General features: G+C 46.1%; 1 protein-coding gene across 1 annotated transcript in view; it reads right to left on the reverse strand.

The window, feature by feature from the left end:
• Nucleotides 1-3,597: 3,597 nt before the first annotated feature.
• The window catches only part of NSUN2 (NOP2/Sun RNA methyltransferase 2), a 28,580-nt gene continuing 5,787 nt past the window's right edge, over nt 3,598-26,390 (reverse strand). Inside the window, exons 4-19 of the mRNA XM_059916079.1 lie at nt 24,968-25,073; nt 22,608-22,679; nt 21,740-21,824; nt 20,612-20,804; nt 18,436-18,510; nt 17,168-17,298; nt 14,403-14,476; nt 13,705-13,835; nt 13,286-13,382; nt 10,369-10,553; nt 9,962-10,054; nt 9,092-9,227; nt 8,222-8,302; nt 7,777-7,915; nt 6,522-6,561; nt 3,598-4,527 (exon numbers count right to left, since the gene is read on the reverse strand). Of these exons, the coding sequence (XP_059772062.1) occupies nt 4,305-4,527; nt 6,522-6,561; nt 7,777-7,915; nt 8,222-8,302; nt 9,092-9,227; nt 9,962-10,054; nt 10,369-10,553; nt 13,286-13,382; nt 13,705-13,835; nt 14,403-14,476; nt 17,168-17,298; nt 18,436-18,510; nt 20,612-20,804; nt 21,740-21,824; nt 22,608-22,679; nt 24,968-25,073 (1,861 nt within the window). The 3' untranslated portion in view covers nt 3,598-4,304. The remainder of the gene's footprint in view (nt 4,528-6,521; nt 6,562-7,776; nt 7,916-8,221; nt 8,303-9,091; nt 9,228-9,961; nt 10,055-10,368; nt 10,554-13,285; nt 13,383-13,704; nt 13,836-14,402; nt 14,477-17,167; nt 17,299-18,435; nt 18,511-20,611; nt 20,805-21,739; nt 21,825-22,607; nt 22,680-24,967; nt 25,074-26,390) is intronic.

Raw genomic sequence — 26,390 nt, forward strand, 5'->3', positions numbered from 1 at the left:
ATAAGAAATAAGAGTCTCCAATAATAGGGCCAGAAATCTGCATTTTAAAGAAGCTCTGGAGAAACTTGAACAGAACTAAGAGCTCCCCCTTCCCTTTGGTTGGTGAAGTTGGCCCTGGCACAGCCGGTGGGCATTGGAAGGGCCAGAGTCTGAGGCTTTCAGCTCCAGTGAAAGAGGGGATTAGTACCTTCAAATGTTGAACAAATAGAAATAGGAAAATCAGGGCTACGCTGCTTACGTGGGGAAAAAGGGAAGATAAATAGGGAAGGGGGACTACAATAGAACCCGGTGTTGGGTTGGAATCAGAGGTATTGATGCGACATGGTTTGAAACAATGTATAAGTAACACATACAGATGTACAAATGTAAGGTGTGCACACACACACACACATTCATTTCCTAGCTCTCTCTGCTGAGAGGGTCTGTAAGAAACAACACCTCAGTAGCCGTGAGCACACCTAATACCAGATGTTGGTTTCTACCTACCAGGTTCCACTAAAAGGATCCGGGGATCCGGGGTGGCTCCAGGACTGGACCATCATTGTACCAGAAAGAAGCATGATGGGGACATGTGGAAGGATGTTAGAACCAACTAGAAGCAGCTCCCATCAGCAAATCCTGGGACAATGACAGTAACATATACCTTACTGAATAAAACAGGAATCCTTGAGTCCACATGATATAAATGAATCAAGTAGGGGAGAGGGGGAAAGTGTTTAGTGTAGAATGCAAACTAATAATGTAGAGGAGTGATAAAACTGCAAATTATCATTTTGCAGATCTCATGGTAAAAACTGGTTCAGGAAAAATTACCAAGAAATGCTAAAGCTGGTAAAGTTTGAGAACAAAGAGGTACATAGTCAAAGTATCTCCCTGCAAAATACCTGTTAAGGTTTTAAGTGAAGAAATGTGGAGGCAGTTTTACTCAAGTAAAACTTAACTAGGAAGCGACAAATCCACATCACGAGCCTCTTGATATGCTCCTGGTGCCTTTGTTTTTAGCAAAGACATGCTGAAGTATTAAGGGATAATGAAACATGTCTGCAACTAACTCAACTGGTTCAGAAGAAAAATTAGTTACACACACACAGACACAGGAATTTAGGTGAAGGGTAAATAGGAACTCTTCACACTACTGAGCTGGAAAGTATTTCAAAATCAAGAGACTTAGGAGACAAATCAACCAAACACAGTGTGTGGTCTATTTGTCCAAACCAATTTAAAAAACAAACTGAGAGTAAGCAAATGTGAACATTAACTAAGCTATTTGTGGGGTTTTTTGGTCTTTATTTCTTCCCCATCTCCCAGCAACCACTTTTCTACTGCTTTTTTCTGAGTTCAACTTTTCTTTTTTAGATTCCACACATAAACGACACCATGTCGTATTTGTCTTTCTGTCTGCCTTATTTCACTCAGCACAACACCCGAGGTCCATCCATGTTGTCACAATGGCACGACTGCCTTCTTTTTTACGGCTGAATAATATCCCGTTGTATATATATGCCCCACATCTTCTTTACCCATTCATCTGTTGATAAACACTTAGGTTTACCCGTTTCCGTACCTTGGCTATTGTAAATAACATATGACTAACATGGGGGTGCAGATATCTCTTGGAGATAAGTTTCATCCCCTTTGGATAAATACCCAGAAGACTGCTGAATCATCTGGTAGCTCTATTTTTAATTTCTTGAAGAACCTCCAGACTGTTTTCCACTCCCACCATCAGTGTACCAGGGTTCTCTCTTCCCCATGTCCTCACCAGCCTTTCTCCTTTTAGGTAATAGTCATCCTAACAAATTGTGAGGTGACATCTCATTGTGGTTTTGATTTGCATTTCCCTGATGACTGCTGGTGTTGAGCACTTTTTCATTTATCTGTGGCCATTTGTCTTCTTTGGGAAAATGCCTACTTAAGTCCTTTGCCCCGTTTTCTAATTGGATTTTTTTTGAATTCAGTTGTATGGGTTCCCTGTATTTTTAGTATTAACAGGTTAAATTTTAGTATTAACCCCTTATCAGACATATGGTTTGCAAACGTTTTCTTCCATCCCATAGATCACCTTTTCGTTTTGTGGGTTTCCTTTGTAGTCCCACCTGTTTATTTTTGCTTTTGTTGTCATACCCAAAAGAATCATTGCCAGGAGCCATGTCATGGAGCTTACCCCTTATGTTTTCTTCTAGGAATTTCACAGTTTCAGTCTACATTTAAGTCTTTACTCCACTTTGAGCTGACTTTTGTCTATGTGTAAGATAGGGGTCCAGTTTCATGCTTTGTGCATGTGGCAATCCTCTTTTCCCAGCACTATTTATTGAAGAGACTGTCCTGTTCTCATTGTATAGTCTCAGTTCCTTTGCCAAAAATTGACCATATATGCATGAGTTTATTCCTGGGCTTTCTATTCTGATCTACATGCCTGTTTTTCTACCAATAGCATACTGTTTTGCTATAGCTTTTTAATACAGTTTGAAATCAGGAATATGATGCCTATAGCTTTATCCTTTTTCTCAAGATTGCCTTGGCTATTCAGGGTCTCTTGTAGTTCCATACAAATCTTAGGATTCTTTTTTCTGTGAAGAATGCCGTTGGAATTTTTTAGGGCTTGCATCAAATCCGTAAGATCACTTTGGGCAGTATGGACATTTCAACAATATTAATTCTTCCAATCCATGAGCATGGAGTATCTTACCATTTATTTGTGCCTTCAATTTTTTCATCCATGTCTTAATAGTTTTCGGTGTACAGAATTTTCATGTAAGTTATCTGACGTTAAGGAATTGTTACTGCTTTTGGTGTGAAGTTATTGAGGTTATTTTTTATTTTTTAAAAGATTTTTTTGATGTGGGCCATTTTTAAAGTCTCTATTGAATTTGTTACAATGTTGCTTCTGTTTTATGTTTTGTTTTTTTGTCCATGAGGCATGTGGAATCTTAGTTCCCAGACCAGGGATTGAACCCACGCCCCCTGCACTGGAAAGCGAAGTCTTAACCACTGGACCGCCAGGGAAGTCCCGAGGTTATTTTTTAAAAAGAAAAAGGGTCCTTATCTTTTGAAATGTTAGACACGATTTACTTTAAAATAATACAGAAAGGTGGGTATTAATGAGACTGTATTCACTGTGAAAGCCAGGTGACAGGGACGTGAAGGTTCACCACACCATACTCTTCTTTCCTGAAATTCTGAGGGTCTTGATAGGATGTGTCTCCCAGAACCCCGCCTGACACAGAGCAGGGACCTGGTAAGCGAGTGACTGAAACGGCCGCGCAGCTCCTGCCTGGTCAGCACAGTGCCCGAGGGAGCCCGTTCAGCGCTGGAGACGGTTCCCGAACTGCTAAGCAACCCTCTGCCCACCCACATCGGGCTCACTGTAGCTGCAGCGTCAGTACCGCCCTCTGGAAGATAAAAGGTTAACCCACAAGAAAGTCCGTCAAGCGCTTTCAGGCCTAACTACTGACTTTATTCAAGAGCTGCCTTCACATTAAAATTCCTTCCACCAGCTAAGAAGGCTTTAATCCTAATGTTTCCATTTACCCCAAAATAAGTTAGTTCCTTCTGCCTCATGAACTGGAGTAAACACTAGAGTCGTACACATACCCATTTTCATTAATGACTCTTTATTTAAACTTTCCAAGGATCCCAAACCCCATTTAAAAATTAAAATTGCAGGGTACTCCAATAAAAGCACATAAAACCCTCACGACTAGTATCACAATTCACGATACAGCTCTTACTGTGAGAAAGTTTATTTTACCTTTTATTACAAAGGCACAGAAGTCATCTGAGACCTCAGATATTAACCCCACTGCGTATTAATGTCACACTAATGGGCCACTTAATACAATTATTAAAGCTGATAGTACAGTTTTCCAACAATCCACACGTAGTTACAGATTCTCTCTAAAAAAAATGCCTAAAAGAAGCACTAGGCCTTAAGACCAATACAGGCATAACAAAAGGGACCTGAAATTTTCTGCCAGGGCAGTTATAACTCTTGGTAGAATAAGACTTTAACAATGAAAGTCTATTACCGGCAACAGGCACACTGGACCCAACTTTGCCAAAGAAATGAGGAAATTCTAACAAGCTGAAAAACTACCTTCGATGCGCTCCACGTGACAGGCGTCGGGGTCCCTCACAGGCCTGCCCGCCGTCCCCTCCCAGTCCTGACAGGCGTGCGCCTCGCCGCTCACCAGCGGCCCTGGGTTTCGCCTCCGCGGCGGCGCCGAGGCGCAGGCCCCTGCAGACAGCGCACCGGGGCGGGCCGGCCGCCGGGTCACTGCCTGTGGCGGCCTCCGGCCGGCCGGCTACCCTGCCCCTTGCTCGGCAGACAGCTGGTCCTCCGGGGCCCCAGGGCTGGCCGCACTCTCGCTCGTCGCAACAGCCCTCTGTTTCTTCTTCTCTGCCGACACCTCCAGCCCCATCATCCTGAGATAGTGAAGCCGTTCATTCTTTGGCACAAAAGTTCGAATTGAGGCCTTTCCCCGCCATCCACACAGCACGATGGGGCACTGGAGCGTGTCCGGTTTCCTGTGAACACAACGGCTCCGGGTAAGCATTAAGCATCCTCCTAACTGCACCGTAGGCAGTGCTAACACACAACCGCTCCCCTAAAGTACCCCGAAGCCACGGGGAAGGCACTGTAGTCTGTGATTCTACGGAGGCTTCTCTCAAAGGAAAACCAGCTTCCTTCCTCCTGTCCTGAAGAGTACCAACGCCCTCAGGTTGGCCAGGTTTTCCTTCTAAAAACTCACAGTGGAATAACCCCCAACTCTGCAGATTTCAAACACTTTCAGCGTTAGAATTTCCAAATACTTGCACCTTCGCCAATGTGAAGACCCATCTGTATGCCCCACCCTACCAACCACCAGGAACTTGTCCTGTCCCTCGTGGCTCCTCGCAGCTCGCGGCCCACGTCTACAGATGAGCAAACTGAGGCCCCGCAGAGGCCGGATAACTGGGCCCAGGGTAACAGCGCCAGCCGGACGGGGCACCAGGACCGGGAGCCAGGACCCCATGCTTTCCGTACTCAATGCTTCCCGGAACTGGGTCTGGTCACCCACCCCCGTAACGGTACGATGCCCGGCACGCCGAGCCTGCCTGTGTCCAGCAAGCAGTGCCATCCGGGTCCAAACACCCTGCCTGCCCAACCAGCTCCCCAGGCGGCATCAACTCCCCTGTCCTAACTGGGAGGGCAGCCACCGTCTGTATTACGCATGTGCCCCTGACCAAGCACTGTGCGTATCAGCCTGTACCATGCATACTGTTATTTACTTTCTTTCAAACGTGACTCTGGTCTAGTTTTTAGGCTCCTAAAGCCCTCATTTAAGTAAACATGTGTCCCAAGCCTACCTGATGCCAGGCATCAGTGACACAGGCTGTGCAAGGAACAAACAAGCGTTTCAGTCATATTTCTCAAAAAACAAACAGAAAAAGAGAAGAGAAAGGCCTGAACCAGGAAGAGAGAAACCACTAAGAAAAGGAGATGGAAACACATCGGACCTTTCCATTTTTCTAGGACAGTGAGTTGATAAAAATCGATGACAGGAAAATACCAGAAAATTCCCATACTCCCATTTTCTTCCTCTTTAAAAAATCTAATTCCTGAAGCTGTCTTTTCACCTGTGTACTTCAACCAGTAGACACCAGCATATGTGGAAAAGCAGACCCGCATCTTTAAAACAGCCTACAGTTTTCTACGTGGGCCACACGAGCACTGTTACCTTACAACCCACCTGCCGTCTTACTCCTGGTCCCGCCCCCCCCTAGGCTGCACCCCACAGACCATACTGGGTGCCAGGACCTGGCCTCCCGTGCGAACTCCACCCAGGCTGCTGCCCAGCTGGTCCTGCCTTCCAGAGAAGCTGCCCAAACCCCTCTCCAGCCCAGACTCTGCTCTATCTCCTCCTTTGGAAATGGTGCTTTATTTGACAGAGGCAGCTGTTAAATGTAAACCAGTCTGGGGACGCGAATGCTGACTCTGCCACCCCCTTGCTGAGGACCCCTGGGCCCGACACCCAAGTCCTCTGTCTTGTTTCTGACAAGCGCTGACCACGTGGGACCTGCTCCCCCTGCGAGGGGTGTCGCAGAGCAGTGGTTCCGTGGTCCCGAGGTGGCTGTCAGTCTAGCTACGGGGGCCGGCCCCCCATGCCCCGGCCCAGAGCAACACTGCCTGGTACCTAACAGGTGATCCACAAACACCAGCCGAACCAACAGCCGAGGTGGAAGAACTCAACCTCTCTTGACTGTCCTATCTGTACACTTTCTCTGTTTAAGGTAAAAATCAGAATTAGATTTCTAGGGCACAGAGAATAGGACTCTGCATTTTATCTTCTAAATAAAAATACACGTGGCTTGAAAGGAATGTTTTATCAAGAGTATCTTCATGACATACGAGAATATTCCAGTTCTAAAATTTGCACAGTACTATTTGAGAGGAACATCATAAAAGGCTTCTAAGACCACCCACCACCCCCCCACGGACAAGAACACGGAGGCTCCGAGGGCAGGAGCGTCTCACTTACGCGGGGTCCGGTTCGTACTTCAGGACGACGCTGCCCTTGGCTGGAAGAGAAACAGACACACACTGGTCGAGCTCTGCCAGCAGGGACACCTCTGCTGTGCACGTTTGTGTGCCCAGAGAACAGTAATCTAGACTCTTGGTCTCAGGGGTCTGGAGGCAGAAAAGAGGCCTTTCCGTCTAACTTCACAATGCCATCTGCAAGCCAGGCACCAAGTGGGGTCACGGGGACAGTGGGGAAGAGGCTCACATCAGACCACTGAGAGACTGAAACACTCAGCAAGCCTCTCTCAGGAGCAGGGAGGTGGGGATTAACTACTGCTTGATTCTCAAAATTCAAGACTGAATAAATAACTGCTCCCACTCCCCGAAAGAGCATGGAACAACACATTAAAAAATGCCAGAAATTATGCTGCAGTCGTCCAAATGTAGGATTAAAAGAGAAAGAGAGCACACGTCCCCTCCTCCTTTAAAACAATCCCTACTTTGAACGCAGCCCTGCCTGGGGAGACGAGGAGGCCTCGGCCCGGCAAGCTCTTACTCCTCAGGCTTCAGGCCTGAACGCCAGGCATGAGACCACGTTAACTTCAATGACTGATTTGTGCCCTTTTCAGCCAATGGAGCCGGAAATAAAGAATAAGTTATAAAAAAGTAAGCAAGAAAGAAAAGAAAAACAGAACTAGAGTCCAAATGGGATTATTTGTATTCTTAGGAGGAAACGTCACTCAGTGATTCGAGGTGGAAGTTTACGAAACAGAAAAGCACGGATGTGACCGCCACCCGCAGAGCAGCAGGAACCTTGGGCAAGGACGCACATTCTACCGCAGGGCGCTGGTCAAGGTGCCAAACCAAGCCGACAGCCTGTGCTTGTCGGTCCCCTGGGCCTCGAGACGCAGACACACCCGAGCGCTGGGACCTGCCCTCTGCGTCCACGCGGGGCCCGGCCCTGGCTGCCCGAGTGACAGTGGGCAGCCTGGGGCTCTGGCAGGCGGGCTGGCCGGGCCCCGACACCTGCACAGGTAACCGTGGAAGGCTGGCTCGGGGAAGGAGAGCAACCCCAGCAATGCCCTTGACCCTCAATGAAAGGGATTATCAGGTATGTCTCCAGAAATCCCTCCGAAAATCGACGCAAGCACTAAGAACCAAGTCACAACGTCCTGAAACATAGAAGTGAAAAAGCTCCATCAGGCGGGAACACCTACATCTTCACTATGTGTACGAGGACAAGCTGCGTCTCTACACCAGCCAATACTGCTTACCCATGTCCTTGACTTGGCTGTATGCCTCACTGCTGAGTTTTCTAAAAAACGGATTTTCCTGGGTTAACAGAATTTTAACATCTTCCATGGAGACGATGATAATTCTTGAATTAATAAATGGATACAACGTATATATTCCCTGTGGGAATAAAGAGAGGTGGCCATTACGAATGGCAGCAATCACCACCCAGGCACGTGAGGTGAGCCGCCGGCGTCCGCGGGGTCTGGCCGGCCCTCCCCTCACGGCAGCCCCTGGCAGGCGGGACGCCAGTGACACGCGGGACACACGCCAGCAAGCACAGCCCCACCCTAGCGCCCCGGGAGAGCTCAGTGTCCTCGAGAGCCCCCCTGGCAGAAGCCAGCCCGGCGCTCAGTGGTCCTGACCCGCCCGGCCGGCTCAGAAACACCCATCCACGCCTCCGCGGCCCCCACCGGCCGCGCTTACCTCCTGCGCCAACCGGAAAGCACAGTCGAACTCTTCACCGCTGTTGTTTCGACACCAGACTTTAACCCCAGTGTTAATAACCTGGGATGGAAAATATCAGATGAAACGCACGTAAGTGAAAGTCAGGATAATCGACTAAAATACTCCTTTCTACCACAAGGAGACAGAGCTCTAAGTAGCTGCTGAAGGAAGGAAAAACGGAGTGGAAAATACTTCAAGAGTCATCTGACTAAAATAGACGTTCTCTTGGCCCAACCGATACTCTCACGCGGCTTCGGTTTCTGTGGCTTATACGGACTGATAATTACAACAGACGTTAAAACCAAGAAACTCCGAGAACACAAGAATAGGTCAGCACACGTTCCGCGGGCCGTCAGGAGCAAGGATGCCGTCAGCCTGGAAACCCCAGCGGACACCCAGGAGAGGAAGGAAAGACGGCACCTAATGGCCCAGCCCTGTCCTGAGAACACTCTGACCTCGGGGGCCTCCAGACCACACAGAGGTGAGCAGCGTTAAACACGCAGGCGAGAGGGAGACGAGCTGGGAAAACTGAAAAGCAAATGAGAAGAGGGCCCAGCAGTGGAAAACTCCTAAGGAAAACGGAAACAAACAGAGCCAAGCGCCCACAGGAGCAGCAGGCAGACGTCGCCCCCCGCGACACAGACAGCGTGAGCCCAGCGGGGCCGACAGGACGCGGCCGAGCAGCCTGTGCGTGGCAGCGGCTGAGGCCCCCGGGCAGCTCGGCTCCCCTCTGCCCACGACGCGCAGACTGGCAGGGCCGCGTCAGGACCGGCCCCTCCCGCCCGAGTCCCAGCAGACGCGAAAGCACAGCGCCGAGCGCACGCGGGCCCGGGGCTGCGTGAGCGGTACCTTCACCCTCTCGCTGTTGTTCAGCAGCACGTTTCTCAGCTCCTTGGACACCATGTAGAGCTGCCTTCTCTTCCCCTCCACGGTTCGAGTTAACAGATTCATCTTTGGGAAGGCAGGGCCCAAAGCATAAAACCTCCTGCGAAGAAGAAAGGGCGGCTGACAAGGGCTCCGTTCAGGGCGTGACGAATGTCTCTTGGCAGCCTGCTCGCCCCGACAGGTCCCGCCCCTCAGAGCTGCTGTGGGTGAGGGTGCCGGCACTCTGCCGTGGACGCCCACCTTCACCCGCGTCACCTGGGCCTCCGGGAGCTTCGCCCGAGCGCAGCTAGATCTGGGACCTGCGTTAACAGGTGCGACCTCCCCCCTCAGCTGCTGCTCCAACACCACACCTGAGGGCACCCACCTGCTGCGTGGGCATTTGAGGAGGGATTTTTACAAACACAGGCAAAGGACCCGCTATCTACAAGACAATGAATGTAAGTGACCACTCTGGTTTAAAGATACCAAGTTCAACAAACAAGGAAGAGATGAACCCAAGACTGTTATCCTGAGCACCTCTCCCCTCTGTTCTACCTGGAAATCCCACCCAGACCCACTACTCTTCACTTCCTAACAGGGAACAAGGCGGGGAGCCCTGGCCGCAGCCCAGAGTTTTCCATCTCTCTATCATCTATACCTTTGGGCGGTTTAGGTTCTCTGATTACTGCTCACCTTAAATTGAAGGGTTCAGTAAACACCCTCTAAACTTTCATCCAGCTCCGACATGCGTTAAAAAGGGGCTAAATGAAAAACTACAGTTAAATGTGACTACGTGTGCATTTAACCCTACGGTAAATTTAAAAGAAGAATTTAAAACGTTGAATTCATCCTTACTGGATAGGTGGAAATAATGGGTCGTCTTCAGGAATAAATACAAACGGATCTTCTTTAAATCCAAATAACTTCATTTTCTTAGATGGAGGAGGACTGAGAAGGGAATGGAGACGAGACGATCTGGCATCTGAGAAATGCCGCTAAATCCCAATAGCACACGCCTCCGCCCGCCCAGCCCGCATCCCAGCTCCGTGCAGCGCGGGCTGCGTGGGGAAGTAGGTCTCTTCCCTCCAGAGGACAGCCCGCGGCATCCACCCTGGGGGTTCCTCAGCACTGAACCGTGTCCTATACAGCAAGGACCTTCTCACCCCTGCCAAACCACCCCCGAGACAGCTCTGGGTTCCTGTTTAATCTACGAGGGCTGGGGAGACACGAGAACGTGAGCAACAAGACACACCGTTTCTTACCCACACACACCATCTTTCTTATTTCCATTATTCTCTAAATTCTCAGCTCTTTCAGTTGCTTCTGTGCCGCTAATCCCAGCGGCCGGTTTACTCTCCAGCTCCAAGGGGTGGGAGACGCTCTCTCCCATGGGGTCTGCTGGGCCCGGCTGCACAGGCCCCCGTGGCTCTGCAGACTCACCCTGCAGCTGCAACAGGGGGTAAGCTTGTTTAAACTCAGCCAACAACCTCCTCTGCCCTGACACAGGAAAAGACGGAACTCAAAACGTCGCAAAATCCATCCAAATGAACACAGCATCTCATGTACAAAAGAGAGACAACAGAATTTTTTTAAAACAAGTGTTTTAAATCTATCTGCTATTATAAGCAGAATTCATGGGCACCGATTCTAGTTTTAACTTCCCGTTTCCTGGCAAAGGCCAACAACGCCAGCTTGTCCTCACTCAGAAATGCTGCCGTGCGTCTGCTCTGCGAGACGAGTCGCACGCTGCCCCAGACACACTAGCCGGGGCCGAGAAGACAAGGACATACATAAAGGACAGTGGAAACTCTCCCAGGACCCCTGGATAAACCGCTGTGGAGATTAGAAGAAAGATAGTAGAAAGATAAAGTGCACCTCCAGGGACCGAGAAACTACCTGTAGAAAAACGAACTTCTGATCCGGGGTAACAGTATAAATTCGGCTTTAAGAATGTGCAAAACGTTTCACTTACATTAATTTTTTATGTATGTTTTATATACGATCTTACATAAAAAAACTATTACATGACACACAGCACAGCGACTACAGGTAATAACACTGTTGCATATCTCAAACTTCCTAAGAGAGCAGATCTCAAAAGTTCTCACCATGAGGAAAAACATTCTGTAACTATGTATATACAAACAGAATCATTATGTCGTCCACCTGAACTAATATAATGTTGTATGTCAATTACACCTCAACTTAATAAAATTCTTTAAAGCTACACGTCCTTTCTAACAGGTCACGAGATTGGTAAAAGTGATAATTCTCAATCCCTATGAAGTGAGTTTACGAATTAGGACACTTGAACACAGAAAAGTTCAACGTGTCCCTCAGTTCACAAAGCTATTAAGTGGACAAGTTGCTAAGGTCCTAAAGCTATTAACACTAGGCAACACCACCTCCCAGAAAATGTACTCTACTTAATTGTTGAAAAAAAAAAAAAAAAGGCAAAACAGAACAAACCCCCAAACCCTTTGACAAGGCTAGCGATGGTACGCATCCTTCCTATGCCCACCTGTGCCTGCCGTTCGGAGCCCGTCTCCCACGCCCCTCTGTGCAGGAGGCTTTTTCTGTTCCATCGCAATGGCCCAGATCTAATCCTGCCCCCTCACAAGGATACCAACAGCACTTCGTCAGCTTGGCTCTCCCTGGCTCCAATCCTGACTGTATTTACAAGCTCCATCACTTCAACTAGACAACGGCGTCCTGAAGACTGAGAATCTGAGTTATCAATGTGGCCCCAGCAGAGTCACGCTGGGCGAGCTCACGGGGCAGGCCGCCAAAACAGGTTTTCTCAGCTAAATGAATGAGGAACTGACACACTCAAAGGAGACAGAAGAAGTAGTAAGATTTAAATGAGCAAATGATACCAAGTTGTTCTAAAAAGTAAGATGCCACATCAGAGGTGGCACACTGAAGAAAAAACTCAAAACCACTTATGTGACAAAAATGTCAGCACAGCCCCAAGTGCAAGGGAATCTGAAGTACACGTATGCGACAGGCTCTGGCCAGTAACCATGTAGTACAGCACCAGTCGTGCGCTTTGACCATGTCAGATGTGACCGGTGCCACGTAAGATGCTTCTTCGAGTGAAAGTTCACACTGTTTTTAAATCTCGGAACGAAAGCATGAAAAATATTTCACTAATAACTTACTTTAACTGCATGAAAATCACATTTTATTATACTGCGATAAATAAAATGTCATTAATCTCACTTTTCCGTTTACTTTTTAAAACGTGGCTGCAAGAAAATTTAAGTTACCGTGTGGCCAGCGTTCATGTGTTAGGGAGCACTGCTCCGAGCTCCGTGGCCCCATTCCTGACCGGGAGTGAAGGGCTGTGAGAGTCAGGGGCTCCGCCTCTGGAAAACCTCTCCAACTCACAAGCACCGTGCTGACGGCCCGCAAATGCCACGTCGCTTCAGTGTGAGGCTGTGCCCCAAGCATTCGTCGGGATTAGCCATACCCCAGAGAACGGTTTCCTTTCTGTTTCTCCAAAGGCCAAGCATTACTTGTCCTCGTTTTCCAGCACGCACTGTGACCCCAGGCCATGTTCCACGGTCACGGAAGGAAGGCTGACGGACACGCTAACAAAGTTCCCCACGTTGATACACTGATAAAGGGGAGGAGAGCGCATCACATGGCAACCCTGTGTCAAGACTCAAGGCTGCCCTCTCCGAACCCCTCGGCTTCATGGCCTCCCTTACATAACCCAGGGGGCGGCTGAGGTTCGCTCAACAGGTCAGGCCCTATCTATGTCCACGTCAGCCAGGCCTGGACAGCTTGTCATGACCTCTCATGGCCAAGGCAAAGACGGGCTGGCCTGAGGTTGGCAGAGTTGTTCCGACTGAAAACTACCCACAGGAAGGCAGACACAGACACCGGCCTGCAGGGGTTCTTCCTGATCCTAGACCACAGAGCAGTCGTCTTTACGACTTTCCAATTTTTATTAAAGAACTGGATTTAAGATATAGAAGAAATGCATTTCCCAACTCTGCCTTTTCCACCTCCCTTGTAAGACACTGCTGCTTTCTGGAAAACTCAAAATTTAAATTTAAGAACACCACCAGCACCGCCTCACACACAAAAACGCTCCACTGACCTCAGCCAGCTTCTGCCTCAACTGCACAAAAAGACCGCACGGTATGTTACGTTGTTTTGGAAGGTGTTTACCTTTGGGGGACGTTTATTCCATGGCATTGAAGACTTTTTCACTAATACTGCCACGAAGAACCCTCCAGTGTTTTGATGATGTGGTAATATCCTAAGACTGAAACAAACAAACAAAAAAAAACACCCCATACAATTTACCGTTTTTAACTGATCCTAAGTACACTCTTTTGCTGTAAATATTCACCCAGCCCTCACTGACAGAATCGTCGATGTGTAATGTGTAAAAAGTTAACGTACTGGCCAAACTATTACCTAATTAAGTTCAAGCCATTTATTTTTGTTATTTATAAATGCTCAACGCCTGCAGCTCAGGCCCTGGGAACCTTACTTGCTGAAAAGCTCACACACGAGGGGTCGGCCACAGGCGCAGCCCAGACCACGCAGGACACGCCAGAGGTCCCACCTCCCCACGAGCTCACCACCGCTCTAGGTGCATCGCCTGTGACTTCTCGGGGTCCTTTGGGGGGAACATGGTAGGCCGAATTTGGGTGTGTCTGCTGTGGGGAACATCATCCCACGTTGCAAACCACTGCCCATCCTTCGTCATCACCTGCAGGACGAGAGGGTGGGATTCTAGATTACCCGCCCCACCTAATAATAGGAAAAGTCAGAGTGGGCGATTCTCATTTCTCTCCAAAGCGAGGACTGTTTGCAAAGATAAAAATGAGACAACCTTTTATTCCATGAAACAGGAGAATCGTCCTATAAAGCAGCATTTTCATTTTCCATGTGGGTTTTTATTTCTTTTTTAAAACAAGCCTCAGATTGTTCCTCGTTTAAAACTGAAAAGTGAATTGTTTCATATTGGAAACAAGGCTTGAATTCCAGCCAGTTAAAAGAAAAAAAGCAAAACTATACTTATGGGGATGAGAATAAACAAGGCTGACTTCTAATTGCAGAATAAAGACAGGAAAACTTTTCCAGGGCCAGAGAGAAATATTTGTGTAATCATACCATTTGTCATTACACATAATTTTGAAATCGATTCTAAGCTGCATAACCAAATGTACTATTTCTTCAAGTTACCCAACCGTGGGTGCTTTACAACGCCCGCAGGTCTCACGGGTCTACCGAGCCCGTCTGCCCGTCTGAGCCGGAGGCCGTGCAGACAGACTACCTTCCACTGCGTGAGTCCAGGCATCCACTTCAGTCCTGGCAGCTCAGAAGACACATCAGCAAGCTCCAAGGCACCTAGGTATCAAACAAAAAACAAACACAAAAATTCACATTATGCCCAGTGAAAGAGACTAATTATAAAAGATCACATATTGTATGATCCCATTTACAGGAAATGCCCAGGGAGGGCAGATCCACACAGGCAGAGAGCAGATTAGTGGTTCCTGGGGCGGGCGGGGGTGGGAACAGGGAGTGACTGCAAATGAGCTCTTCTCAAAAATGCAGTGAAGTCACTACAGATCACCGAACTGCACACTTAGAACAAGTGAATGTTACGTGCATAAATGACAACACAGTAAAGCTGCTGCAATAGGGAGCTGCAGAGTCCACACCGCGTCCGAGACAAACTCCACAGCAACAAGAGAAGCCACCGCAATGAGAAGCCTGCACACCACAACAGAGAGTAGCCCCCATTCGCCACAACTAGAGAAAGCCCGCGCGCAGCAACAAAGACCCAATGCAGCCAAAAATAAATAAATAAATTTATAAAAAGAAAAAAACAAAACAAAACACTGTGTCTACAGTAGCACTACTAAAAGAAGCTGTAAGTTGGGGCCATTACAGGAAACCTCTCAAATCAACTACCATCCACAGACCACAGACAGATCAGACAGTCTCAGGAAGAGGATATTCCAACATAAGCTCCATGGAAGCTATGAAAAATGCAGGCAATCATGAAAACAGAGCGAAAGAATCCCCAAGGTGGAGGCCCAACAGTAAGAAACCTTTGACAAAAGCATCACACTGACCTCCACTAGTACATCCAAATATTCTGGCTTTTAAAAGCAAACACTAGATAATAGTGCAAGTGTACGAAAACTGGTTTTCTCAATCAAACACTGCCCTGGGCTCAGCAGTGACTTCCTGCCAGCATTTGGGTCAGAAGCTGCCAACGCCGGCCCAGCGCGTGTAGACTGAAAGCCTATCAGCCACCCTTCCCCCAGCTGAGTCTGAGGACTTCCAGGTGGGGACCACAGCCTCTCCAGTCGAAATCCCCAGCAACTGCAGAGCACAAGGCCCAGCCAAGGCCTACTGTCTGATGGAGCCACGTCCACACATGACGCCTCTACATGACATCTACACATGACGGAGGACGGAGATGAGACATCTACAATGTGGTCTGGAGCAACCACGTGCAGAGATGGCTGTGAGAGCAAACCCGAGACTGGAAACCCACCTGCCTGGTAAGAAAGTAATTACAGAATAGGACACTAAGAGTTAAATGTACTGTCAAATTACATCACCCACAGCCGTCCTCTTCACATGCCTTTAGAAATAAAGTACCATCAAAAATGTAGAGCTCATAACCATGCAAGGAACACTGTTCAGAAATCACGTCTTTATGTAAGGATAGCAAAACAAAGTAAACACAACATAGTAAATTCAGGTCGAAAGGACCCCAAAGGTGCGAACAATCAGAGGGCTGACCACACAGCACAGAGATCACTAGGCCACTAAGAATGGAACAGAAACCTAGACGGTCTCGGATACCGCCTCAGGAAATGCACACCTGTTTCAACATCTGCATTTCAACTTGCTTCATACATAAGTAGAAAACTCGGTAGCATTCTATTCTGGAAATGTAGTTAGTTTGAAATTTCCAATTATTTCTGTTAAGGAGAAACTGACGGAAAGGTTAACATTTCAGCAAAAACATGAAAACATTATGAAATGTTCTTACAACCTGTCTGGCCCCTCAGTATAAAACAGTGTGATAAGACCTCACACCCATTAGGATGGTTACTATCAAAAAACAAAACAAAAAAACAACCACAACAACAAAAAAAACCCAGAAAATAAAAAGTGCTGGCGAGGATGTGGAGCAATTGGAACCCTCGTGCACTGTTGGTGGGAATATAAAATGGTGCAGCTGCTGTGGAAAACAGTATGGTGGGTCCTTAAAAATAAACACAGAATTACCATCTGGTGCAGCAATTCCACTTGTGTGCACGCACAAAAGAACTGAAGGCAGGGTCTAAAAGAGTTATTGGTACAGCCATGTTCAAAGCAGCGTTTATTCACAACAGCTAAAATGCAGAAGCAAAACCAAGTGTCCATCAACAGATTAATGGATAAACAAAATATGGTCTAAACATACAATGGAATATTTTCAGCCTTAAAAAGGAAGGAAATTCTGATATACTATATAACATGGGTAAACTTTGAGCACATTATCCGAAAAGAAGTAAGCCAGTCAGTCACAAAACAACAATACTGTAATGATTTCACTCAAAGGAGATACCTAGAGTGGTCAAAGTCACAGAGACAGAAAAATAATAGGGGGGTGGGCAGAGGGGATACTGGGGAGTCGTTTAATGGGTCCAGAATTTCAAGGTGAAGAGCTCTGGAAATTGGCTACACAACAATGTGAATGTAGTTAACACCATCGAACTATATATTTTTAAATAGTTAAGATGGTACATTTTTAAGTTATGTAAGTTTTACCACAATTTTTTAAAAACTGCAACAGTGTGGTAAGGATCTGACATAACCTTTCAAACTTAGAGAAACAAAATGGGCAAACTGCATAATTCACGAAATACAACAAACCCATTATATAAGCATGTTTTTAATCAGGGATACCTCATTTTAGGGTTTATGGGCTAATCACACAAACGAACGTAGAAATACAGAAAAATACACTATAGCAATAAAGGTTTTGAAAAGTACATACATACTCTTATTGAAAGATCATCATGCACTTACCTTCACTCTTTTCCAGTAAAGATGCTATGACTGCTTCATCTTCAATGGGGTTTAGTGAACACGTAGAATACACCATCCTGCCGCCTTCCACTAGCTGTTCAGCGCCCCGAGTTGCAATCCGCAGCTGTAAACTAAGGGCCGGAGACTAGGTTACCCTAGGTTACCCTATGTGCCGAGCACATCCGCACGGCACATACGTCATAGGCACTGACTATAGCACATATTCATTACAAATTTTATGACAGACATAATAAAATATAAAATACTCTATGCAAGGTGAACAACTCCCATATAAAGAAAAAAATAACAACAAAAATTTTAAGATTTTAAGCGAAGTTAGAGTAACCCTATATAAGATGTTCCCTGTTTATCTAAAAAGCACCTATTTATAGATGTTGTTACTATATGTTGTTGTTACTGTTCTGTTAACCTTTCCCAACATGCCAACAAGCAAAGCATAAAGCTGATTAACAACTGAATTCAATACAGTAGCTAAATTTCACTATTAAAAAGTCTCCATACTTATAGAAATATTTGCTTTTTCTTTCCATGAGCAGTTTGCATCTCTTAGTACATTATAATCCCAATTGCCTGTTTCACAAAAACAGTAGTAAGTTTTTAACAGAGAAACAAAATTTCCTGAAGTTATTTATGGTAAATATTCATTAGTACCCACTAGATCACCCATAGTTCTATATTTGTATAATTTTAATGTTAAGTGAAAAAAAGAAAGCAAAGCTCTGTAGACAGTACAATCAAAACAGCTATTTTAAAAATCCCTCTGCACGGAAAAACACTGTAATACACCAGGCATGACAGAAATTATCTCTGAGTTATAAGAGTTTCTTTTTCCTTTCACTTCTAAGAACTTCCCAAATTTTCTTTAAAGACAACCAAAACATATTTCTGAGAGGTCAAAATGTTAAGCAAAATAATTCAACACAAAAGAACTGAAAACAGAGAGGAGAAATATTAGTAAGAAATGGTCATTTCATGGAAAACACGTGTTTGAAATGTTACAGGAAACTTTTATAAAAGGCATTCTCAATAAACGTGTACCTGAAATGTATACAATCTTCGGTTCCCTACTCTTGAGAGGTTTTAAAAACAACTACTTCTGACAAATAAGCAAACTGGCATGAAGGGGGCCATTAACATTCTGAGGCTTACAGCCCATCAGCTGAAGCTCTGGATGCCCAGGTAATTCAACCACAAACCTTCACTAACCTCTTAGTCACGCACGGCTACCAATTACACAGTTTATTTACCCATGCAGCTGCAAGCTGTTTAAGGTGCTCCACTTTTTCCAGACGTCAATGTTTTTTCTCATAGTGCCATCTCCACTGCAAAGAAAGATATTTAAGAACTTAAAACTCTGAACCGGTAAGATGATCACAGCTTAACAAATATGTCATATTCCAGTTAAATTACAAAACAGGTATCATTATTATTATTATAAACACCAATTAGCAAACAATCTAAATTCTCACAAGCTACAATAAACTTTCTATTTTTGTTTTGGGGACACTCTAGTACAATAAACTAATTGCACTTCAATTTCAATGCAATAAGGAAATAAAGATTTGAAAAGAACACCTCTCTCAACAAAGAGATAGTAATTTGTTTCCATTTGAGAAAAAATACTAGCAAAACTAATCTTCAGACCTAGGACACAGAACCTTTTGATCCTGCTACTTAGAAAAGAAACTTGGCTAATCAACAGTAACATTTTAATCAGAATTACAAGAATAATGATAAACTTACACTCATAAAGGATTCCCACAGCAAATTCAATTAAGCCAATTTAATTTCTTTACCAAGATTTTTCTATATATCACACTTAAACATTTTTTAATTTCTGCTTTTACTTAATGGAAATCATTTACATGTAAATTCCATAATACAGAGTTGATCAATTAATCTTTCTGTCCACATCTAATTTTATCTACTCAGAATTTGAGTAATTCCTGTGTCTGCTGGCTTTCTCTGTAAAATTTAATTTTCCTTGATGGTCTAGTCACATGTCCTTGAGGTGAAGGGTCTGCAGGATGGAAACGTCCTATACGATATAATTGCTTTCAAATAACATCCCTTGCTTGTATGGTGGTGGCTTAAATTCTAATTCCCTCAACTTACAACTTAGAGCTCATGAGGTCACGTCTTTCTCACAGTATGACATCTGTGATCGAAAGAACACAGGGGTGGGAAAAATCAGTTTTTCTGACCCAAAGGAAAACTAAAAAGCTGCCATCTAAAAAGAAAGGAATGTAGCTCATGACCTATTTCAATTTTTTGAAGGAGAATTCTTTCCGTATTTGACAGGCAGTCACACTCAGTGCTAATGAGTTCTGCCACCAGCAGTAATCTGCCCCTTGTTTAAATAAGACAGGATTTAATTCCGATGTGTCATATTTAAACACTGTGTTTAGTGCTAACAAAGTTCTGTGGCAGCATTTGTACTATGGTCTCAACAAAGTCATGTGTTCAGAAGGTATTAAACATGTGTGACACCAGTGCCTATGTCACTGCCTCCAGGAAATTAACAGACATTTTAAGTTTTATTCTCTTCTTTTTGGAAAAACTCAGTTATTCAGCTATGCCATGAAATTCTTTTATAGGTAAACCCAAAAAATCTACAATTTATTTGTAAAATTTCAAGAAAGCTATGTGTACAAATACAGATGAGTTTCCCAAAGGTTGGAACCCCTGAGTTGCTCTGTGCTACATAAGATTCACCATAGAAGCCCAATGTGATCACGTATTATCCTATGACAAGTATCCTACATACTCACCGGAAGTAAGCACAAGCAAATCGCTCCCGGCACTAACATCCTGAAATGCCTGTTAACGAGGCTTTATGATGACGCTGCTTGCCTCTCAGGTATCTTCTTCGTGTCCCTTTTTAATACGATCAAAACCACCCCCTTGGGCTTCCCTGGTGGTGCAGTGGTTGAGAATCTGCCTGCTAATGCAGGTGACACGGGTTCGAGGCCTGGTCTGGGAAGATCCCACATGCCACGGAGCAACTAGGCCCGTGAGCCACAACTACTGAGCCTGCGCGTCTGGAGCCTGTGCTCCGCAACAAGAGACGCCGCGATAGTGAGAGGCCCGCGCACCGCGATGAAGAGTGGCCCCCGCCTGCCACAACTAGAGAAGGCCCTCGCACAGAAACGAAGACCCAACACAGCCAAAAATAAATAAATAAATAAATAAAATTTAAAAAAACAAAAAACAAAAAAAACCACCCCGTCTGATCTCTTCATTCTGTTTATCACTAAAATTGAGTTTCTGTCTTCTGATTTACGCTCACAGTGTCTCTCTCTTCAAACCAGATGCCACAAGCTTCATACCTGCAACTGCATGCGCGCCGTGTGCAGATTCACTTTAGACTATATGTGATCTGGTTTCGAGTGGACGCTGGGCTTTCTGGCCTCTGAATCGTACCTGCAAGGGACGTCACATAAGATGCGGTCGTAGAAGAGCGCCTCCTTCTTCCCGTTCACGTCCACCTGGAGCCGAGGGAGGCAGGAGGCGTCGTGGTTGACCACCATGACACAGGGGCTGCCCAGCCGCTTGGCCTGGTGCACGAGCAGGTAACAGCGCCTGTTGTCCACGTCGTTCGCGATGACAAACCCCTCTGGGAACGCAAAGCTCTGCGTCAGGTGAAGGGTGACCTAAGTGGAGCAGTTTCCTGAAATGCGCAACCTCTAGGTGGGCAGGTGAGACGGGCAACTGAGCAAACTTAAGACCGAGCTTCAGATTTGCTAGAACTAGGGACGTGGTCCAGAAAAAGGAACCAGGTGGCTCGGCATGGATTTTACAGTCACTTAAAATGTCAAAACTTCAAAATTCATCTGTTCAACAATTATTCACTTTGTACCAATTACTGTGGCAAAAGTAACGTTTCCATTATTAACTATTAACTAAAAAGGAGGGTGAGGGGAGAAAGATGTAGAAAACAACGAAATCCCCCAACAAGTGTTTAAAATAGTGCACATGTGCTGGGCCTCCATTCTAGACTCTGCGAATCCACTTCCTGGGGAGGGGCCGAGGCTCCTGAGGGTCAACCCGCTCCCTGGGAGGCTCTGACCTTTGCAATCTTACATAATGTCCTCCAAGTTCAAGACAGATGTCCCATTTCGTATGTGATGTCTGGTAATGTCACAGAACTTACCTATTAAATGGCGGTGGGATTTGAACCTGGGGAGTCTGACAGCAGCTCTGAACAACTACACTCTCCTGCCTCTCACATAGGTAGTAAACAGTCAAAAGGAAACAAAAACCCCAATGTGAGACTGTTACTACTGAAAACTCAGAGGGCAATCTACCTACTGTGGCTTTAAAAAAAAACACCACTTGCTTTTATAGAAAATACACGGAATCCTAAAGTAAAGGCCCTCCCCACAGTGCCCGTGTGGGTCTGAGGACACGTGACAGGTGTGCACAGCGTCCAGCTCTACTTTCAGAGACACAAAACCCATCTGCCTGATGCCTCCTGTGTTATGCTCTTTTCCTTGGCTACAACCCACCAAAGTAGCACCCCTACCCTTCAAACACCAGCCCAGTGCATACCTGGGAAAGGCACGCTTATGTCGGCATGCAGCATCTCGATGAGCTGTGTGGTCTTTGATCCAGGTGCTGCGCACATATCTAAAATCTACTGAAAAGCAAGAAAGTGTCTGATGTTCTTCTTTTGATAAATCAATCATCCTACATTTAATTTAGAATGACTTAAAATTAGTTTTTCATTTCTATTTCACAACCCAAACACATATATTTATAGAATGAATCTGTAGCATATTATATTGAACTTCCAGGAGTCTAATATTCTATAATGTCCCCAAACCAAGAAGGATAAAGATACTTACTCCACAGGGGATAGGAACAAAATGGCACTAGACACCAGCGAAAGCAATACATTTAGGGATGCTGAGTAAAGATGCTAAGTGCGAGAAGCAGTATAACAAGATGCTACGAGGCAGGGCTAGCGGGGTTCAAGCCTCAGCTCAGTCACTGGTGACTAGTTTGTGACTTCAGGCTCCACTTTTCTTTGCCTCCTTCCCCTCATCTGGAAAGATGGGGACAGCGATAGCATCTACCCTCACAGGGATATGTGGATAATAAAGTGAATCGATCCACAAAAAGAATTAGAGCAATGCTCAGCATTCAACAAGTCCTCAATACACGTTCACTGTGACTTTCAACCGATTCAGGCAATCAGGAACACTGAAGATCATCTGAGTAGTGAGTAAAGAAACCGAGTTGTAAAAATCGCAAAAAGAGCCTAAAATAAAATATATGTCATTCTCCACTTTACCCAAAGTGAAAAGGAAAACAGAAATGACTGACTATATAAAGAAAAAAAGGTCTCAACAAAACAGAGAGACACAAACACTGATAGTAGCCTACCCACCCGAATTTTCTATTCAATGCACGATACCTTATGGTGAGGGTGAGCATTAAGCAACAGTGGTGGAATCATGCTAACGGCTTCTTGACGACTGATGTTTCCCTTAGAAAATAAAATTTTTTAAAAATCAGCAATGGCGCTAAGAAAGGCAGAAAAAAATTAATGTTGGGCGTTATTTCCAATGCAACAGGAAAATACCATATAATTATACACAGAACACAAAAGTTAGTACTATCACATAGACAGTAAGTAAGACAGATTTTTACACTAGTGGATAAATGGTTGATACCAAAAGACTAAGTAAGGATGACCGTTAGTGTCAAAACAACATTAGAATATTAGAAATTCAAGTATAACACGAGCACAGGACAGGACAGAAAGTCCCCGTCAGAAGTTTCATAGCTGAAACTGTAAGTTCTATTTCTTAGTTCTCCTGTTTCCAGAACAGCCCACGCCTGCTTTGTATTCCTGAGAACTGTCCCCATCAACCACTGCCCCCATGTTTCCTGTGGAAGAGAGAGAATAATTAAAACTCCTCACTAAACCAACCATCCTCCAGATCTTCACTCGTGGGTCAGGACATCTGTTAAAATGTGCAGCTGTTCAGATTCGGACAAAGTTTCTCAGTGAAATCCAGCACTTGTGTCAATCACAACTCTATTTTAACAGCTTAGGACTAAACACTTAACAAAAAGCCAAAAGAGCATCAGCTGCCAGGAGGCTTCTGCTTCTTTACAACCTGGGGACCCTGCCCTGGAAAGGTCGCCCAAGCAGCCATCACTCATCTTACACCTGCGCCCCTGACTGTCAGAACCTAAACACAGGCCTCCACTCACACCTGTTCCTTTCACCTCATGGGTTTCCGGCAAGCACTGCACCTGAGAGGACTGAACCAGGACTGCCGCGCCAGGGGCACGGACCCCAAGTTCTGCGTTACACCTGTGATTCTGATGAGGCGGCCTTCTGTTTTCACCCAAGCTGTCAGAGCATTCACGTAGGACGACGTAGGACGAGGATGTCAGGCCCTTGGCTGGACACCCCAGCAGGTGGTCCCTGGATTCACGGACACTCTTTGCAGCCAACTTCGAACAACCCAGGGAGTATTGCACCCTGCTGACTCCTGATCAAAAATCTGGACTGGTTCCCGACAATACACGCCACCAACACTAAACTCCAGTGTCCTCTACCTTTCAAAGCTGCCCAAACCCAGCTCTTCATGACCTACCGGACTGTGTATCCCTCCATTCCCCACAAACCCTCTGCTCTGTTGAAGTTCGAGCCTAGATTGCTCTCTAACACATCCACGCAGATTAAAAGCCGAGCCAGAGAACCCCTCCTTGTATGAGCCCGAGCACAGAGCCGGGCCCGTGGTGGTGCTCAGCTCTGTTTACTTCTTACCAGGGTGGGGATGGGGGTGGGAAACCACAAGCGGAGCCCAGGTTGCCAGGTTACCAAGCTGGACACAGAGCCCCAAGGGGGGACAGCTCTACCCTGGACTGAGTAGCTACTAGAACGGAGCGAGGTGAAAGGTTTCTAAATTGGTTATGGCTTCAAGGCAAGAAACATGGGAAGCACGATAGTCCTGTCAGCTGGATACAGAAGCTCAGAGGTGACACACAGAGGTTTCCTTGGCTAGAAAAAGGAGATTGGAAAATAGGAAGGGGCAGCTTCTGATTTTAATTGTGAGACTATTAAGAATGTCAAAAAAACTGAAAGTAAACTGCAAAGCTTACAACATCCAAATTTTATGGGCATTCACTCAATCAAGCGTTACACGCGGGAACAGCTATTTTGTTGGGGAAGACGTGATGCTAAAGGTTAGAAGTTCAGTGACGGAACCGCAATCAGGGAACCTGGGATGGCTGCGGAACCGAGAGGGCGAAGGCGAGGTCGCCTTACGAGAACCAAAGCTGTCGTATTTAGGTCTTGTTTGTCCGTCCGGCAAAGGTGGGGTAAAAACACTTTAATAAAATACACACGGCCGTGAGAACATATGACTTTCTCCGCGGGAAAGACACGTGGCACGCGCACCTCGGAAGGACGTGAGAGCAGACAGGGCAGCTGCTCCGGAGCGGGGCCCATGGAGCAGGGCGCTGTGCCCACCCCGGGGCTGCGGCCGCCCCAACCCGGAGTGGCCAGAAACAAGGAGCCGCGCCGGCATCTGTGGCGGTGCCCGCCGGACGTTTCCCGGTCAGAGGAGCCACACAAGAGAGCAGCTGCGTAAGTTACCAGAAATTCAGGGGGCGACACACACTTCAGCGGGTCTTCTCCGGGCCTCGGCCACCTCACCACTCCCAGTGGCACGTATGGTTAAAATAAAACTACGGGACTGATACTGAGGCCCATTTAAAGTTTCAAGGGAACCAGCAAACGTAGAGGTATCTACTCACAGATTCAGTTTCGCTAACCAGAAACTGGTGAAACTTTTCCAATTGTGGAGACTTTCTCAAGATTTTTCGACTTAAGTTTGTGTGCCAGGCAAGTTCTTCAGGATACCTGACCGAAAAGAAAGCAAAACATTTATGGGTTATGTTAAAGCAGCCTCTTCACACTTCTTGCTTATACAGGTCATAAGCCAAATGAGACACCCAGCTGTGTTCCGGCCGCTCAGGCCCGTGCTCGCGTGACGGCCGGCAGCACCGTGACAGCTCTGGGACACAGGGCGCACTCTCGCTGCCCCGTGGCCCCGGCACAGGTGGCCTGGGTGCTCTGAGAGACACACGCACACGACGCCACTGAGAAGTTATGGTGACGCACGTCCACGATCTGATGAAATGGGAGACTCCCACCCCACTGCTCTCCACTGTGGTGAGCTAACGTAACGGCACGGAGGCCAGCAGAGGACATAAGGTGACGAATTACTTATAAAGTGCAGATCACACAGAATCAAAGTAATGCCGTAGGGCAGGTATTAGAATGTTTGACAAACGTTTGATTACCATCTTTTTAACTATATTTTTCACTATTTCCAAAACAAACCAGTCCAATAACGTACTGAAATGTTTTACATACCAAAAACCCTTGGACATCACCAAAGCATTAACTTGAGCTCCTAGGCTGCTACTTATACAGACCTAAGAATGAAGCTTCTCCTGCCATTTCTGGGAATATATTTAAACCGTCTACAAATCACGCCATCACTGATTAGGAAGTGTGTGCTTTCTCATCGCAGCTTGCACCTGCCCACCCACTGAGCTCCAGCTGCACAGGTCAGTACACGGATAGGACACATGGGGCCACGCTCAGCATAACGTGGCACTCGGTGACAAATCAAACCGAACTCACTGTTAACTCTCAGGTGCAATAATGAGCTCAACTTAACAATGCAGGGTCACAATGTTTCCACGTGTCAAACTGCAGCTAAGGTGACAGCCATGAAAATGAAGCCGGGACACCTGTAAAACAACACATCTGACTGCTTTGAAACTGATTATTTGACAGACGCAAACTCAGGCTTAAGATCTGAAGACACTGCTCAACTGTCATGTTATCATGAGATACATCTGAAAAATACTTTCCACCAAATAATGAAGATTAAACTGGCTGAATCTGTTCACAGCCACCCTCCAAATGTCCCGGTGCTTTGTTTCTATCTCATATGCCTGTTTCTCTCTTCAATATTTAACCTGTTTCAAATACACAGAACCAAAATGCAATCATACTTATCGGATAATTTCAAAAAGTTTAGCTTTAAATACTCCCTTTGGCCTCACTAGAGGTGAATGGCAGCGATTCACTCAGGTTGGCCCCAGCTGTAGAACTGAAGAAAACCTGCTGCCCCACTGCTACCTTTGCTGATACCCAAACGTCTAC

This window comes from Balaenoptera ricei, chromosome 3, assembly GCF_028023285.1.
Source record: "Balaenoptera ricei isolate mBalRic1 chromosome 3, mBalRic1.hap2, whole genome shotgun sequence".
Classification (NCBI taxonomy): Eukaryota; Metazoa; Chordata; class Mammalia; order Artiodactyla; family Balaenopteridae; genus Balaenoptera; species Balaenoptera ricei.